At 36.8% G+C, this 19010-nt stretch overlaps 1 protein-coding gene across 2 annotated transcripts in view; it reads left to right on the forward strand.

The window, feature by feature from the left end:
• Positions 1-13480, forward strand: part of LOC102808306 (poly(A) polymerase beta-like) — a 56076-nt gene extending 42596 nt beyond the window's left edge. For both annotated transcript variants that reach the window (XM_085495635.1, XM_085495641.1), the window contains 3 exons: positions 1554-1676; positions 12463-12522; positions 13077-13480. In XM_085495635.1, coding sequence (XP_085351761.1) covers positions 1554-1676; positions 12463-12522; positions 13077-13181 — 288 coding nt within the window. In that variant the 3' untranslated portion in view covers positions 13182-13480. The remainder of the gene's footprint in view (positions 1-1553; positions 1677-12462; positions 12523-13076) is intronic.
• The last annotated feature ends 5530 nt before the right edge of the window (positions 13481-19010 follow it).

Genomic DNA, 19010 nt, shown 5'->3' on the forward strand with positions numbered 1-19010 from the left:
TCTGATATTACATATATAGGTACTACATGTGGACCTCTCTCAGATTTGTTCATTTCATGATCATATCTTCAATTCTCTAATTTTGGTGAATATTTTTGTCATTCTTGGTAAAAAGTGATATTTTTGACTTCTTGTTAAAAACCACAAGTTCGATTGCTTTTATATTACATTTATAGGTACTATATGTGGACCTCTCTCAGATTTGTTCATTTTGTAATGATATCTTTAAATTCTCTAATTTTGATGAATATTTTTGTAATTTTTGGTAAAATGTGATATTTTTGAATTCTTGTTGAAAACAGCAAGTCCCATTGCTTGATACTATACATATTGTTCATTTTCTAATGATATCTTCTGTTTTTTAATTGAAATGTGCATTGCTAACAGCGGAGCTATCTCAGCCGATAGGCTGCTTGTTCATGATTATGTTAGATAAAGCTGTTTTATTGGCTGCATCAATGAATTGGATCCACCAATCAGCATTCCTGTAACAACTCCCTGAACCAATTTCAAATTTAAACCAATAGATTTTGTTGTCTTCTATCACGTTGTGGCTTGAGTTAATAAAAACACAAGACTTTGTGTTCCATTAACATTGACTGCATCAGATTATGTGCCATTGTGATTGATTTCGTTGACAGTAAATACAGGGTAATTGTGTGAATTTTGCCAAGGTATAATAGTGAGGCAATGATCGAATAAACAAACCTTGTTGTGTAAGATACAAGCTTGTCAGAGCTGTCAGTTGCATAAATGTCATAAGTTATTCTAATGGGGAAAACAAGATTACAATATCTTATTATCTGAATGTCGGTCTTGTTATTGATGAAATACTGACAATATTATCAAAAAAAAAAACAAATGATAAACTGATAAATAAATACTACTTATTGAGTGTAAAATATTCTTTCAATTGATACATAGCAAAGGCATACTTTTCATTTGTATTCTCTTAAAAATAATTACTGCCATTAATTAAAATCAAATGTTACAGTGTAACTTTGCTTGTTAAATGCAAAGTTAAACAGTAAGACTATAATAATTAACACAATCAAATGTTTATTCTTCAAATGTATTAGTGACGCATCCCAAAAAGTAGTTGTCTTCTGGTGTACATGTTGACTTGTATTGTTTAGATATAGACGGCCATGTTTCAGGACTATCTGTTGAGTTACATTTCCACTGTATCTGCAGAAAACCTTTCACTGATCTCTGTAAACATCAAAAGAGCTTTAGATTTTGTACAGTTAATGAGAAATCTTATCCAACAGAATCCTGAAATTGAATTTAGAAGTACCTACTAAAATATATAGGCCTGATTGGTGATAACAACAATGAGAAATGTTACATTTGTTGATTACACACCACAAACTTCAGTGCAGGCTTGCTTCAGTATTCAGTATTTTAGGATTTGTTGCTTAACTAACTGATTTTGTAATTTGTCATGGTGACTACAGTAATGAGTATATAATACATAATGGGAATGTAACTTTAAAATAACACATGAAAAATTATTTGACATACTCCACTCACTTACAAAACTTATTTTCTAGTCACAAGACACTGAGATAAAAAGTGTGTCTGAAGATGACAAGCTAATGATTTCACCTTCGTTATTACCGCTGTCTGATACACCACCAAAACAACAAACCATTATCGAAAACACTGAAGAACAGGTGAGCATTTAGTAAATGGTAACTTCTGGCACTCTCTTATAAATGGCTAACAAAAAAAATTATGTCGCACTCGATAAGAGTGTTATTTATTTTTTTCATTGATTTGAAAAGAAATGTGAAAAGTGTGACCCATATTTAGCTATTTTGTGAAAGTTATGTGTACATGTATATAGACATAAAGTACTCCTGACTTGTTTGGTATCTTTTATTTTCATGAGAGCAACACATATCAAATATAGCAACGTTTTCTTGTATAAAAAACTTTCTGTCAGGCTTGTCTGGGACATCAGGCTGCCACCCACTTGTCATACTATGGCATCGCCCACTCCTAATCTACCATATTTCTATTCAGCAATGGTTCTTTCATTACTAATGCTGATAATGTTTTAGATGAGACACCAAGAGATTCTTTACTTCATTCACTGTTTATAATCTCTGCATTTTTTGATGCAACAGCAGATATTTTGGATGGAAACAGAATAAACACTTTGATGATCTAGTAGTTGTCATTCATTTATTGCATATGCTTTTATAAATTTGGTATGGAAAGACTTTCTTAATGCCCCCTAACCCCTAACACTAAATCCCCCAATGTAATTTAATGTGCCTCTCCAAATAATTGTAAATAAGGGGTATACACAATTGAAATGGAGGAAGGATATTCGAGAGGCAGAATTAGAATTATGGATTAGGGGAGGGGCCTTGGTTTAGGGTAACCTGAAATTAAAGTTCAATTTATTTTTCCAATTATTCACTAGCAATCCATGTTTAAAAAATTGGGATACTGTATTTGTTCTGTTAGAAGTGCATGTAAACTAACAGTTGTACGTGTTGTAATACTGGATTATTATGCATGAGTTACTAGTAGAGCAAATATATAGACATTCAAATAATCTCTTGCTGCTTCACATACCTGTGCTTAGACTATGTGGTCAGAGTGTATGGCAGCAGCAAAGATGTAGGGGTGGTGTGGGGGTTTACCTGTGCTTAGACTATGTGGTCAGAGTGTATAGCAGCAGCAAAGATGTAGGGATGGTGTGGGGGTTTACCTGTGCTTAGACTATGTGGTCAGAGTGTATAGCAGCAGTAGAGATGTAGGGATGGTGTGGGGGTTTACCTGTGCTTAGACTATGTGGTCAGAGTGTATAGCAGCAGCAGAGATGTAGGGATGGTGTGGGGGTTTACCTGTGCTTAGACTATGTGGTCAGAGTGTATAGCAGCAGCAAAGATGTAGGGATGGTGTGGGGGCTTACCTGTGCTTAGACTATGTGGTCAGAGTGTATAGCAGCAGTAGAGATGTAGGGATGGTGTGGGGGTTTACCTGTGCTTAGACTATGTGGTCAGAGTGTATGGCAGCAGCAGAGATGTAGGGAGTGTGTGGGGGTTTACCTGTGCTTAGACTATGTGGTCAGAGTGTATGGCAGCAGCAGAGATGTAGGGATGGTGTGGGGGTTTACCTGTGCTTAGACTATGTGGTCAGAGTGTATAGCAGCAGCAGAGATGTAGGGATGGTGTGGGGATTTACCTGTGCTTAGACTATGTGGTCAGAGTGTATAGCAGCAGCAGAGATGTAGGGATGGTGTGGGGGTTTACCTGTGCTTAGACTATGTGGTCAGAGTGTATAGCAGCAGCAAAGATGTAGGGATGGTGTGGGGGTTTACCTGTGCTTAGACTATGTGGTCAGAGTGTATAGCAGCAGCAAAGATGTAGGGATGGTGTGGGGGTTTACCTGTGCTTAGACTATGTGGTCAGAGTGTATGGCAGCAGCAGAGATGTAGGGATGGTGTGGGGGTTTACCTGTGCTTAGACTATGTGGTCAGAGTGTATAGCAGCAGCAAAGATGTAGGGATGGTGTGGGGATTTACCTGTGCTTAGACTATGTGGTCAGAGTGTATGGCAGCAGCAGAGATGTAGGGATGGTGTGGGGGTTTACCTGTGCTTAGACTATGTGGTCAGAGTGTATAGCAGCAGCAAAGATGTAGGGATGGTGTGGGGGTTTACCTGTGCTTAGACTATGTGGTCAGAGTGTATAGCAGCAGCAAAGATGTAGGGATGGTGTGGGGGTTTACCTGTGCTTAGACTATGTGGTCAGAGTGTATAGCAGCAGCAAAGATGTAGGGATGGTGTGGGGGTTTACCTGTGCTTAGACTATGTGGTCAGAGTGTATGGCAGCAGCAGAGATGTAGGGATGGTGTGGGGGTTTACCTGTGCTTAGACTATGTGGTCAGAGTGTATAGCAGCAGCAGAGATGTAGGGATGGTGTGGGGGTTTACCTGTGCTTAGACTATGTGGTCAGTGTGTATGGCAGCAGCAGAGATGCAGGGATGGTGTGGGGGTTTACCTGTGCTTAGACTATGTGGTCAGAGTGTATGGCAGCAGCAGAGATGCAGGGATGGTGTGGGGGTTTACCTGTGCTTAGACTATGTGGTCAGAGTGTATAGCAGCAGCAGAGATGTAGGGATGGTGTGGGGGTTTACCTGTGCTTAGACTATGTGGTCAGAGTGTATAGCAGCAGCAGCAGAGATGCAGGGATGGTGTGGGGGTTTACCTGTGCTTAGACTATGTGGTCAGAGTGTATGGCAGCAGCAGAGATGTAGGGATGGTGTGGGGGTTTACCTGTGCTTAGACTATGTGGTCAGAGTGTATGGCAGCAGCAAAGATGTAGGGATGGTGTGGGGGTTTACCTGTGCTTAGACTATGTGGTCAGAGTGTATGGCAGCAGCAGAGATGTAGGGATGGTGTGGGGGTTTACCTGTGCTTAAACTATGTGGTCAGTGTATAGCAGCAGTAGAGATGTAGGGATGGTGTGGGGGTTTACCTGTGCTTAGACTATGAGGTCAGAGTGTATAGCAGCAGCAAAGATGTAGGGATGGTGTGGGGGTTTACCTGTGCTTAGACTATGTGGTCAGAGTGTATGGCAGCAGCAGAGATGCAGGGATGGTGTGGGGGTTTACCTGTGCTTAGACTATGTGGTCAGAGTGTATAGCAGCAGCAAAGATGTAGGGATGGTGTGGGGGTTTACCTGTGCTTAGACTATGTGGTCAGAGTGCATGGCAGCAGCAAAGATGTAGGGATGGTGTGGGGGTTTACCTGTGCTTAGACTATGTGGTCAGAGTGTATAGCAGCAGCAAAGATGTAGGGATGGTGTGGGGGTTTACCTGTGCTTAGACTATGTGGTCAGAGTATATGGCAGCAGCAGAGATGTAGGGATGGTGTGGGGGTTTACCTGTGCTTAGACTATGTGGTCAGAGTGTATGGCAGCAGCAGAGATGTAGGGATGGTGTGGGGGTTTACCTGTGCTTAGACTATGTGGTCAGAGTGTATAGCAGCAGCAGCAGAGATGTAGGGATGGTGTGGGGGTTTACCTGTGCTTTTAGACTATGTGGTCAGAGTGTATAGCAGCAGCAGAGATGTAGGGATGGTGTGGGGGTTTACCTGTGCTTTTAGACTATGTGGTCAGAGTGTATGGCAGCAGCAGAGATGTAGGGATGGTGTGGGGGTTTACCTGTGCTTAGACTATGTGGTCAGAGTGTATGGCAGCAGCAGAGATGTAGGGATGGTGTGGGGGTTTACCTGTGCTTAGACTATGTGGTCAGAGTGTATAGCAGCAGCAGAGATGTAGGGATGGTGTGGGGTTTACCTGTGCTTAGACTATGTGGTCAGAGTGTATAGCAGCAGCAGAGATGTAGGGATGGTGTGGGGGTTTACCTGTGCTTAGACTATGTGGTCAGAGTGTATGGCAGCAGCAAAGATGTAGGGATGGTGTGGGGGTTTACCTGTGCTTAGACTATGTGGTCAGAGTGTATGGCAGCAGCAGAGATGTAAGGATGGTGTGGGGATTTACCTGTGCTTAGACTATGTGGTCAGAGTGTATGGCAGCAGCAAAGATGTAGGGATGGTGTGGGGGTTTACCTGTGCTTAGACTATGTGGTCAGAGTGTATGGCAGCAGCAGAGATGCAGGGATGGTGTGGGGGTTTACCTGTGCTTAGACTATGTGGTCAGAGTGTATGGCAGCAGCAAAGATGTAGGGATGGTGTGGGGGTTTACCTGTGCTTAGACTATGTGGTCAGAGTGTATGGCAGCAGCAAAGATGTAGGGATGGTGTGGGGGTTTACCTGTGCTTAGACTATGTGGTCAGAGTGTATGGCAGCAGCAGAGATGTAGGGATGGTGTGGGGGTTTACCTGTGCTTAGACTATGTGGTCAGAGTGTATGGCAGCAGCAAAGATGTAGGGGTGGTGTGGGGGTTTACCTGTGCTTAGACTATGTGGTCAGAGTGTATGGCAGCAGCAGAGATGTAGGGATGGTGTGGGGGTTTACCTGTGCTTAGACTATGTGGTCAGAGTGTATGGCAGCAGCAGAGATGTAGGGATGGTGTGGGGGTTTACCTGTGCTTAGACTATGTGGTCAGAGTGTATGGCAGCAGCAGAGATGTAGGGATGGTGTGGGGGTTTACCTGTGCTTAGACTATGTGGTCAGAGTGTATGGCAGCAGCAAAGATGTAGGGATGGTGTGGGGGTTTACCTGTGCTTAGACTATGTGGTCAGAGTGTATGGCAGCAGCAGAGATGTAGGGATGGTGTGGGGGTTTACCTGTGCTTAGACTATGTGGTCAGAGTGTATGGCAGCAGCAAAGATGTAGGGATGGTGTGGGGGTTTACCTGTGCTTAGACTATGTGGTCAGAGTGTATAGCAGCAGCAGAGATGTAGGGATGGTGTGGGGGTTTACCTGTGCTTAGACTATGTGGTCAGAGTGTATGGCAGCAGCAGAGATGTAGGGATGGTGTGGGGGTTTACCTGTGCTTAGACTATGTGGTCAGAGTGTATGGCAGCAGCAGAGATGTAGGGATGGTGTGGGGGTTTACCTGTGCTTAGACTATGTGGTCAGAGTGTATAGCAGCAGCAGAGATGTAGGGATGGTGTGGGGGTTTACCTGTGCTTAGACTATGTGGTCAGAGTGTATGGCAGCAGCTGAGATGTAGGGATGGTGTGGGGGTTTACCTGTGCTTAGACTATGTGGTCAGAGTGTATAGCAGCAGTAGAGATGTAGGGATGGTGTGGGGGTTTACCTGTGCTGCTTATTTATATCACAAATTGACTTAAGTAAGGTTTTCACTGGTATATATATGCAATGGTATTATTGGATTAATTGGATAAGATAGTTATGATACCAACTTATGCCTTTAGATTGGCTCCAGTAAGAGGCATGCTGTTCAAATCAATACACTATTTTTATCGCCAATAAAAACAGTTTAATTTGCACCTTATTAATATTCAATAGCAACTGTACCAGGTACCCAATTGTGCATAATTGACAAGTGTAAATATCCTGTTATAAAACATTTGAATATCTCTCTTTTTAGCTCCGCTGTCGACTTTGTCGAGCGGAGCTTATCATATGAGTGATTGTCTGTCGTCGTCCGTGTCAATGTTTTACTTTTTCGACTTCTTCTTGAAAACTACAAGCCTGAATGCTTTCATACTTGGTGTATATGTATCTTGGGTAGACCTCTCTTAGATTTTTTCATTTCATGATGATATCTTCAATTCTCTAATTTTGGTGAATATTTTTGTCATTTTTGGTAAAAAGTGATATTTTCAACTTCTTGTTAAAAACCGCAAGTCCAATTGCGTTGATATTACATATATAGGTACTACATGTGGACCTCTCTCAGATTTGTTCATTTTGTAATATCTTTAATTCTCTAATTTTGGTGAATATTTTTGTCATTTTTGGCAAAAAGTGATATTTTCGACTTCTTGTTGAAAACCGCAAGTCCAATTGCTTTGATATTACTTATATAGATACTACATGTGGACCTCTCTCAGATTTGTTCATTTCATAATGATGTCTTCAATTCTCTAATTTTGGTGAATATTTTTGTAATTTTTGGTAAAAAGTGATATTTTCGACTTCTTGTTAAAAACCGCAAGTCCAATTGCTTTGATACTACATATATAAATACTACATGTGGACCTCTCTCAGATTTGTTCATTTTGTAATGATATCTTTAATTCTCTAATTTTGGTGAATATTTTTGTAATTTTTGGTAAAAAGTGATATTTTTGACTTCTTGTTAAAAACCGCAAGTCCAATTGCTTTGATATATATATATATATAGGTACTACATGTGGACCTCTCTCAGATTTGTTCATTTTTAGCTCCACTGTCGACTTTGTCGAGCGGAGCTTATCATATGAGTGATTGTCCGTCGTCGTCCATGTCAATGTTTTACTTTTTCGACTTCTTCTTGAAAACTACAAGCCTGAATGCTTTCATACTTGGTGTATATGTACCTTGGGTAGACCTCTCTCAGATTTGTTCATTTTGTAATGATATCTTCAATTCTCTAATTTTGGTGAATATTTTTGTCATTTTTGGTAAAAAGTGATATTTTCGACTTCTTGTTAAAAACCGCAAGTGCAATTGCTTTGATATTACATATATAGGTACTACATGTGGACCTCTCTTAAGTTTGTTCATTTTGTAATGACGTCTTTAATTCTCTAATTTTGGTGAATAGTTTTGTCATTTTTGGTAAAAAGTGATATTTTCGATTGCTTTGATACTACATATATAGGTACTACATGTAGACCTCTCTCAGATTTGTTTATTTTGTGATGATATCTTCAATTCTCTAATTTTGGTGAATATTTTTGGTAAAAAGTGATATTTTCGACTTCTTGTTAAAAACCGCAAGTCTGATTGCTTTGATATTACATATATAGGTACTACATGTGGACCTCTCTCAGATTTGTTCATTTTGTGATGATATCTTCAATTCTCTAATTTTGGTGAATATTTTTGTAATTTTTGATAGAAAGTGATATTTTCGACTTCTTGTTAAAAACTGTAAGTCATATTGTTCATTTTTGACTCCCGTGTGCGAAGTACAAAAAGGGAGTCTTTGCAGTTAGTGTGTCTGTCTGTTTGTGTGTGTGTCTGTCTGTGTGTGTCTGTTCCATCGATATCTCAAGAACCAATGTTCGGATTTCAATGAAACTTGGTATATAGCTTGTCTGGGGCAATGCGCAGATTTGATTAGTTTTTGGTTGACAGCCATGCATATTAATGAGCTCATCTGCATAATAATGTGTGAATTTTAAGCTATTTCAGTTATATCTCAAGAAGCATTAAAACGATTTTTATGTAACTTGGTAAGAATGTTACTAATGATTGGCTGCTGCAATTCATTGTTGTATTTTACATTTTAATTAAAATTTAGCATTTTTTATGTATTTTTTTATTATTTTTTTTAAAAGTTTTTTATGCCCAATTGCATGAATACAACTAATAGGAATCGGTGAATGGACTAATTTGCATAATGATGCGCATGCGTATTCTATTTCTTATGACCAGCAATTTATGATGGTGTCAGCCATTTTGTTATTTTCAGTGTGTTGTACAAAAAAGAAGCATGCGCTCGGGAGATGAAATGTATCAGTTTACATTATGAAAAGGTCTAAGAAATTACATTATGATTTTTTATTATCGTATACATAAATAAATAAGTAATTGAACAAATGTATAACCTCAATGACTGTGAAACGAATTACTGTGCAAGCTAGTTTACATTCACGTGTGGTGTACAATTACACTCAAGCCACGGAACATTGAACCCTGTTTGAGCCCAGTCAAGAAAATAATGAATTTGAGATTCATCATCGCCAAAACCATGGCAGTGTTGAAGATATGAAAATGGTTGGTAGGTTCGATTTCATGGTAAAATGTTGTGTAAAATTTGTTGTACTTGTGAATCCTGATTTATCACCGTATTATTGAACGCGAGAACAAATATGGTGACCTCCAGCATCAATGTAGTTGTATCAAGTCGCTGCCGTAAGGAGATATTTCCTTTGTATCGCTTACCAACATTGTATTGTACTTCTTTCCTTTATTTTCCTTTACACATTTGGAAACTTGCATGGTGCACTTTCACCCCCACCTTCCCCAAATTACGAAGCTATCAAGTCGATTAGTAGGTATAGGATGTCTATGTGTGTTGATGACTACTACGTTGTGTAAGGGCTTCTCGTACGTAAAATGGGGCACATTCCCAGTAAAAAATATATCTATTTACACAGAGCTGACAAAATTCGCCTACATGTGTAAATATATGTTGTGATTTGGAGAAAAAAAAACTCGTAAAACATGCCGAATTTACCGTGACAGGAGTAATCAATTTTGGTGCCGATTGTTGGTGGGCTGATCAGCATGTCGGATTATTTCTGAGAAAATTCTTCGTGTGGGAAATCACAAAATCATTAGCACTAAGTAAGCTGGTTTACCTTATTTTTGTGTCAGAGTACCCTGTACAAATGACATGAATCGACATGCGATGATTACCAAAACAATTTGACAATCGGTGTCTCATTTGTTCACCGCCCCCTCAACACGGTGATTTGTTATGAGGGGTATTTTTTCCCGGCCCTTTTCGGCGGAAATTACAAATTCATTGGCTCTGATATATCCTAGTTTACTTTAGTTGTTTCATCCGATTATTCTGTACATTGATTTTACCTAGCAAAGGAAACAATCTGTGTCTGGCTTTGTTATATTTACACTATTGCAACACCTTATGTGGGCCCCCAGCGTGAGCCTCGTGTTTCACTATTTTTTTCATTGAATATTACACGGCACGATATCCCTCAAATCGGAAGGCACATTTATTGCTCGAGTTACTGTTCCTATTAAGTTAAGCCATGGAGCAAAAAAGAAAATATGGTTAAGCTGAATACCATGCTTCATGTGGAATGTATAGACCGTGATGTCGGCATTAACTACTGGATGCATAGTGGAAACCACTGGGGCAACGCCACTCTGACCGGCGTCTCCTGCCTGGTAAAAAAACAAAACATGCGGGACGGGCTGCAGGGTTTTAAGCCATCGTAGATGTTTTCGAAACGAAAATTAGTGAATAGGTTTTGTTTCGAGCCACTTAAAATGTCCTGTGTGTATTTTTGGTTGGTACTCATCGCGTGCGACGTGCCCCAGATAGTGTCAATTTATACGCAGTATCAAATGGGACGCGTTGGGGATTACTTTGAATTTTATGTACCGAGAAGTACGTCTGCCGTAAATTATTAATATTTGTTATGATACTGAGCTGTACGATGGTTGTAATTTTACCATGTCGATTTTTGGGATATATGAACCAATCCAAAAGATTGTGATGCCTTCCTTATTAATATACGTAACTGAAAATAAATAAATATAATATTTATTGAAACACATATTGATATTAAGATAGTGGTTTGAATTTTAGATATTTAGATTGTTTGTCAGAAATTTACATAGTTGTTTTTGCTACTTTACGTTTTCTGTGTTAACTAAATTTCTAAAATATGTTTAAATGCCCTATAAGTTATTTTGGGCATTTATTTGTTTACTATTTTCGTTGCATTTCATTTTCCCTAATGTTTTATGAATTATTTCAGTTTTCTTTTTAATGTTTCAATTTTGTGTAGACTTTTTATGCATATTTTTAAGTAGGCTTATTGTAGGTATACAATGTCTATGTGTGTAGATGACTACTGGTGCCTCCTTATTTAATAGATTATTCATAATTTGTTTATCATTTTCAAATATTCCCGAATATTACATCATGATCCCTATTCCCTCAGCACACGGGCGTTCTTTCTAAGCTTTCTTTGATCTAATGATATCTTCTGTTCTTTAATTGAAATGTGCATTGCTAACAGCGGAGCTATCTCAGCTGATAGACTGCTTGTTTAATGATATCTTCTGTTCTTTAATTGCTATGTGCATTGCTAACAGCATAGCTATCTCAGCCGACAGGCTGCTTGTTTAGCTCCGCTGTCGACGAAGTCGAGAGGAGCTTATAGTATTAATGATTGTCAGTCCGTCGTCAACTTTACATTTTCGACTTCTTCTTAAAAACCACAAACTGTATAGCTGTGAAACTTTCTAGGAAGGTACCTTGGGTGGTTCTCTCTCAGATTTGTTCATTTCGTGTGGATATGTTCAATTGTCTTATTTATAGCCAATATTTTTGTCATTTTTGGTCAAAAAGGCTATTTTCGACTTCTTCTTGAAAACCGCTCGCCCAAATGCTTTGAAACCAATAGTTCAATAGTTTTGATATTACATATATAGGTACTACATGTAGACTCTCTCAGATTTGTTCATTTTGTGATGATATCTCCAATTCTCCAATTTTGATGAATATTTTTGTCATTTTTGGTAAAAAGTGATATTTTCGACTTCTTGTTAAAAACCACAAGTCTAATTGCTTTGATATTATATATGCTACATAGGTACTACAGGTAGATTTCTCTCAGATTTGTTCATTTCGTGATGATTTTGTTTTCAATTATCTAATTTTAATGAATATTTTTGATAAAAAGTTATATTTTCAATTTTTTTTTTTCAAAACAGCAAGTCTGATTGCTTTAATGCTATACATATTGTTCATTTTCTAATGATATTGTCAGTTCTTTAATTGAAATGTGCATTGGTAACAGTGGAGCTATCTCAGCCGACAGGCTGCTAGTTTTACTTACTGATAGAAAGCAAATTATCTGACTGGAGCCAGTCTAGTAGTGAATCTGTAGTACTGGTAGTAGATGTAATATAAGGGTTGGAAGTTGATGCACTAACACTGTTAGTATAGTTTTCACCCAGTCTAGTAGTGAATCTGTAGTACTGGTAGTAGATGTAATATAAGGGTTGGAAGTTGATGCACTAACACTGTTAGTATAGTTTCCACACACACATACACACACACTTTTAGCAATTCTTCTTTTCCTTTCATTTTTATTGGCAGATGAATGGACCAGATATTGCTGATAACACAACCATTCCCAGTACCCCTGCAGATAAAAAGGTGGGAGATACCTAGATAGAATACTACCACTACACTACCACATTTACCAAGATATTTTCTCTATTTCAAATTGATACCTTCCAAAAATGACATAAATTTTACAGCTCATTCATGAATATTTTATATGACATTGGCTGTACACTGTCTTATGTAGATCAACGTTTCTAATCAGAATTTTTAACTGTAAGATATTTGCAATTCATCAGCTTATATGTTTTGAAATTTTGGACACATGGCCCATTTCCATAACAATAGAATTTTGGGAGCATATCTTCAGTTGCATATGAATGACTTGTATTGATTTTTTGTAAGTTTGAGTATTGTTAAACTCCTGTGCTCAAAAATGCTTAGGATGGACACTGTTGAGTTAGTGTATTGATACTTATAGCAATAATAAGTTTTCTCATTTGGTATATACCCCCACAAAAACCTGTATTTAATGAAAAACAATTAGAAATGGCACACTTCATGCACTGTCGAACAAAGGTGATGATACTTGATATGTAATTTCCAGCTGTGTTCCATAAGATATATGTATATTGGTGTTTTCACAGAGGCTTTCCAGTGTGGAATTACCTGATCTGCAGTCGCCCACTCAGGCAATAACCAGCAATCCAATCAGTGTAGTGAAAAAATCTATACGACTTAAACTGAAGTGATTGCGAGTAAGTACACAGAAGAAGGTGAGCCCATATCAAAACAATATACAGATGCATGTCAGGCAGGCAGGCAGGCAGGCAGGCAGGCTAAGCGTTCTCTTGTATCATAAATCTCTATTTTTATCACATCTGAAGAATATTGCTGATAATAATTCATGAGAAGTCACTTTATGAAAAATTAAACCGATTGTATGGTAACTATTGTAAGGACACATATAGCCAAGTGTAACACAATCCAGCGACGTGATGAAAAACTGATGCATGGTAATGTTCAGCATCTGTTATGTTTGCAGCTCCAGTTAGAAAAAAAGTCAGTTGTAAATTTCTAACTCGTAGTTCCACTGTCTTCATGTCAGATGTCAAATGAATTATACCAATGATTCCTATGAAGATTCTGATTATCTCGTTGCAGTTATTTTTTCATGGTTTTTTTTTTTTTTTTATTTGTATCTCCTTTTGTTGAATGTTTAGCAAGTTTAGCTCATAAGTGTCATCCCAAATTTTGTAGTTTTATCAATGTATACACGAACAATATGTCCAATTCTCGTTGTTTTGCGACTTTTGGGGGCTAATAATTGATAATGACACAGCCCAAGCAACGATTTTAATGTAAAATTAGTTTCTGCAATTAGGAAATTCCATCCGCTTTGTGAACTAACCTTTACAGAATGCTGAGCTTGTTACTAAGTTTTGATAACGTTATTTCTTCTTTTCCTGAAGGCATAGTTTTCATTTCATATATAAATACATTTGAGTATTAGTTTTGGTACTGCCCCCAAATAAATAGTGACATGTATGTTTTATTTTATTATTGTCTCTTTGTTGCTAGTTCTAGTGTTTTATTAAAATGTTAATGATTGTAAGTATTTTAATGAACTAGAATTTTATCACACTCACAAATGTAAAAAAAAACCTGAGTAATTTGGCATGCTTTGTTGACTGTTATATGCTTGTTCATCATTTTCAATCATTCCTGTCTTGTTAATTAGTTGAAAAATGGTCATGGAAAAACTGTCCTGTTTCATTTTATCAGAAGTTCTGCAGTCTCGTATAACATTTGTATGATGTAATTGTTTGGACTATTAAAATAAAGCAATATATATATTTTGTTTTTAGCCTTTGTTTGAATCACGCTCTTGTAGTATTCTAGCCAGAATAATCTTTAGGACACTATTAGTTTTGTTGATTTGTTGTTTACATGTGCGAGTTATTGTCCGATTGATTGGAGAGTCACTATTAAATAAAGGTTATTTTACATGATCATTTTGTACTGTGTTATATTGCGTATGGATATGTTTTCACAGGGCATTCACTGACCAGTTGCCCCAGTGCAGGCCAAAATCTACAAAATCAACACATCATTTTAGAGGCTGTGACCTTCATATAATTACAAAATTTTAAAGTTATATTAGACACATTGCCACTGCTTTGGTTTGAACTCCAAACATTTGATGTACCAGGAATTTTATGTCAAGTCAGCTTTCGAATTTTGTTATATTCCAAAATATAGTTGATTATGCAGTGTGATATGGAATGGAAGCAGCCTAAAACACATACCAACAGAATCAATTGTACAAGAATGCCAGAACAATCGCCAGGGGCATGTATTGCAAGTCTGATAATGCATCATTCAGATACAGAAGTGGTATGAATACCATTGCATACACTCCCTTTGTATCAGTGAGTGGTCTGTTTTTGACTCCCATGTGCGAAGCACAAAATGGGATTCTTTGCAGTTAGTGATTTGCATAATGATTAGTCAATTTTCGGTTTTTCCACTGATATCTCAAGTACTAATCATCACATTTCAATGATACTTGGTACATAGATGTCATAGGACACTGCACAGACCTGATAGTTTTTAGGGTAATGTCGGTGCATATTAATTACCTAATTTACATAATTAATTTTCAGCTTTTGATGTTTCAAGTAGCGAGCATTACATTTCAATGAAACTTGGTGTATAGATACTCAAGGACTATGCAGAGATTGATTGTTTTGGGATAAATATTTGTGCATATTAATTACCTAATTTGCATAATTAGTCAATTTTCAGCTTTTCCACAGGTATCTCAAGTACTAATTATCACATTGCAATGAAACTTAGTACATAGATCCTTTAGGACTATCCAGAGACCTGATTAGTTTTAGGGTAAATAATTGTGTATATTAATTACCTAATTTGCATAATTAATTAATTTTCTGTTTTCACACTGATTTCTCAAGTACTAATCATCACGTTTCAATGAAACTTTGTACATGGATGCTGTAAGACAATAGACAGACCTGGATAATTAGTCCCCATTCGGACGAAGTCTGAAAACGGGGACTTATAATTCGATCTCCGTCTGTGCGTCCGTCCGGAGTCATATCTCAGAATCCCTTGGACCGATTCCGTCCATTCTTTGCATGTGTCTAGTACTTTATGTGGGACATATGCACATGCAGTGGTTTAGCGATTTGATTCAAAATGGCCGACTGGCAGCCATCTTGTTTTTTGAAAATGTTGTATTTTGGACATGCTTTGTCAGTTTTCATTCAAACTTGGTACATAGATTATACATGTTAGGATACATGTCCCGACCGTCCGTGTGTCCGTCCATCCGTGCGTCAGTCTGTCCAGAGTAATATTTCATAATCCTGTGGACCGATTCCGTTCATTCTTTGCATGTGCCTAGTATCTTATGTGGGACATATGCACATGCAGTGGTTTAGCAATTAGAATCAAAATGGCCGACTTGCAGCCATCTTGCTCTTTGAAAATGTTGTATTTTGGACATGCTTTGTCAGTTGTCATTCAAACTTGGTCCATAGATTATACATGTTAGGATACATGTCCATGACGATTAATTTCGCAATTGGATCAAAGATGGTCGACTAGCAGGCAACTTTTTTTTTTTTTTATGCGGTATCTTGGACATGCTCTGTCAGTTTTCATTCAAATTTGGCACATATATGTACTTTATACATGTTAGGATGCATGTCCATGACATTTTGTTTCAAAATCTGGTCAAGGATGGCCGATTGACAGCCATCTGACTTTTTGGTCTTACTACTATAATTCCACAATTTATGTACCATTTTCATTCGTATTTGGCACATGCATATCTGTGTGTTTCATAATCAGATCAAAGATGGCCGAATAACGACTGTTTTTATTTTTTTCCATTTCAATGAAACTTAGAGCAAAGATGCTCTAGGACAATGTACAAACCTGATTAGTTTGGGGTTAAAATCTGTTTATATTAATTCCCTAATTAGCATAATAATTTATAATTTTTTTGGGTTCCAATCACATTTCAATAAAACTTGGTACATAGATGGTCTGTTACATTGCGCAGACCTCATTAGTTTTCCATTAAAATCTGTTCATATTAATTTTCTGATTTCCATTATTAGTTTTCGGCTTTTCCATCACTATCACTATCTCTGACAAGTACTTTTGAATTATATTTAATGTGTCTCCAATACTCTCAGCAGATGGGAGTTTTTTCTAAGCTTTCTTTGATTTATGCATTGTCTGTGTGGACCCATAATATGACATGTACATACAACTTAACAGGAAGTCTGGCTAAATGCATCTTGTTTGGTCACATGCTTAAAGGAAACATCAATTCAAACATAATGACCCCTAAAGAAAAAGCTCCACAAATGTAGGAGATTGCAATTTACAGTTTATTTTATATCTATTTTCATTCTCTAGATATTCAATTTTATATCAGTATTATGTAGTCAGCCATCTTTATTCTCAAGCAAAGGATTATGGGTAAAATGTGACATACTGTTGTCAGAAATCTGTTGTCAGAAGTTGAGAAATTTATTTCATCCAAAACATGAGAAATACTGATGTGAATCAGTTCAAATTTTCGTTGTGCATATTACTAGTGTATATAATCATAGTAATGGAAATTAGAATATTACAAATACACAAAGTGAAGATATTGCTAAAAAACGTTAAAAAAATAATCGATATTTTAGTTGTCAAATATAGAATGACACTTTTTTTTGTCCTCTTATGGTCAACAAGTAATATATCACCTATATAACCTACTCACATCGGTAAATTGTATACAATATAAGGAAATCTGAGCATTTGGTAGAAAAACATAAAAATAAATATTTTCAGTTCTGTATCCATGACAACTATTTTATAAACATGGATGGCACCAGTACATGTATGCTACCAATTTCTAAACTTCCAGACAATTTGAAGTTCAACTTTTGAAGTTATAGATGTCAATTTCTGACAACAGTTGATATGTCATAATCCTTAGCTTGAAAATCAAGATGGCTGACTACATAATACTGATATAAAATTGAATATCTAGAGAATGAGAAGTGACATAAAATCAGAGAAAGCTTAGAAAGAACTCTCGTGTGCTGAGAGTATTGACGACACATTAAAAATTAATACAGAATTACTTGTACCTGAGATATTGATGGAAAAGCGAAAACTAATTGTGTAAATCAGGTAACTAATATGAACAGATTTGAGTGTAAAACTAGTAAGGTCTGCATAATGTAATCTCTGTGTACCAAGTTTCATTGAAATGTGATTAGAACAAAAAAAACTATGAATTATTATTAGAGAATTAATATGAACAAATTTCAACCCAAAATGAATCGGGCCTGTCTATTGTCCTAGAGCATTTATGTACCAAATTTTATTCAAATGTATGATCAGTAATTGGGACATCAGTGTTAATTATTTTAATTAGGTGATTAATAGGCATAAATATTTACCAAAACCTAATTGGGTCTCTGCATAGTCCTAAGTTCATTGAAATGTGATGAGTACTCTTTAAAAGTTTCATTAAAAATCCAATTAGTGGTTCTTTATATATCAGTGAACCATTCATGGGAAAAAAATAACTAATTATGCAAATTATGCAATTAATATGCAATTAATATCCACAATTATTTACCCTAAAACTAATCAGGTCTCTGCATATTCCTAGAAGATCTATGTAGCAAGTCTCATTGAAATATGTTGATTAGTACTTGAGATATCGGGTGAAAAGCTGAAAATTAACTAATTATGCCAATAAGGTAATTAATATGCACAAATATTTACCCCAAAACTAATCAGGTCTCTGCACAGTCCTTAAGTAACTATGCATCAAGTTTCATTGAAATGTGATGATTACTACTTAAAATATCAAAAGCTGAAAATTAATTATGCCAATTAGGTAATTAATATGTACTGATATTACCCTAAAAACTATTAGCTCTGTGCAGTGTCCTATGATATCTATGTACCAAGTTTCATTTAAATGTGATGATTACGGTACTACTTAAAATATCAAAAGCTGAAAATCAATTAATTATGCAAATTAGGTTATTAATATGTATTGATTTTACCCTAAAAAATATTAGGTCTGTGCAGTGTTCTATGATATCCATGTACCAAGTTTCATTGAAATGTGATGATTACTACTTAGTACTTGAAACATCAAAAGCTGAAAATTAATTAATTATGCAAATTAGGTAATTAATATGTACTGATATTACCCTAAAAACTATGAGGTCTGTGCAGTGACCTATGACATCTATATACCAAGTTTTAATGAAAAGTAATGATTAGTACTTGAGATATCAGTGGAAAAGCCAAAAATTGATTAATCATTATGCAAATCAGGTAATTAATATTGCACAGATTTTTACCCAATACTAATCAAATCTGCACACTGGCTCAGAGCATCTATGCACCAAGTTTCATCAAAAATCAATGTATGGTTCTTGAGATATCAGTGGAACGGACGGACGGACACACACACACATACATACATACATACATACATACACACGCGCACATACGCGCACATACAG

This window comes from Saccoglossus kowalevskii, chromosome 2 (assembly GCF_978046115.1).
Source record: "Saccoglossus kowalevskii chromosome 2, keSacKowa6.1, whole genome shotgun sequence".
NCBI classification, from domain to species: domain Eukaryota; kingdom Metazoa; phylum Hemichordata; class Enteropneusta; family Harrimaniidae; genus Saccoglossus; species Saccoglossus kowalevskii.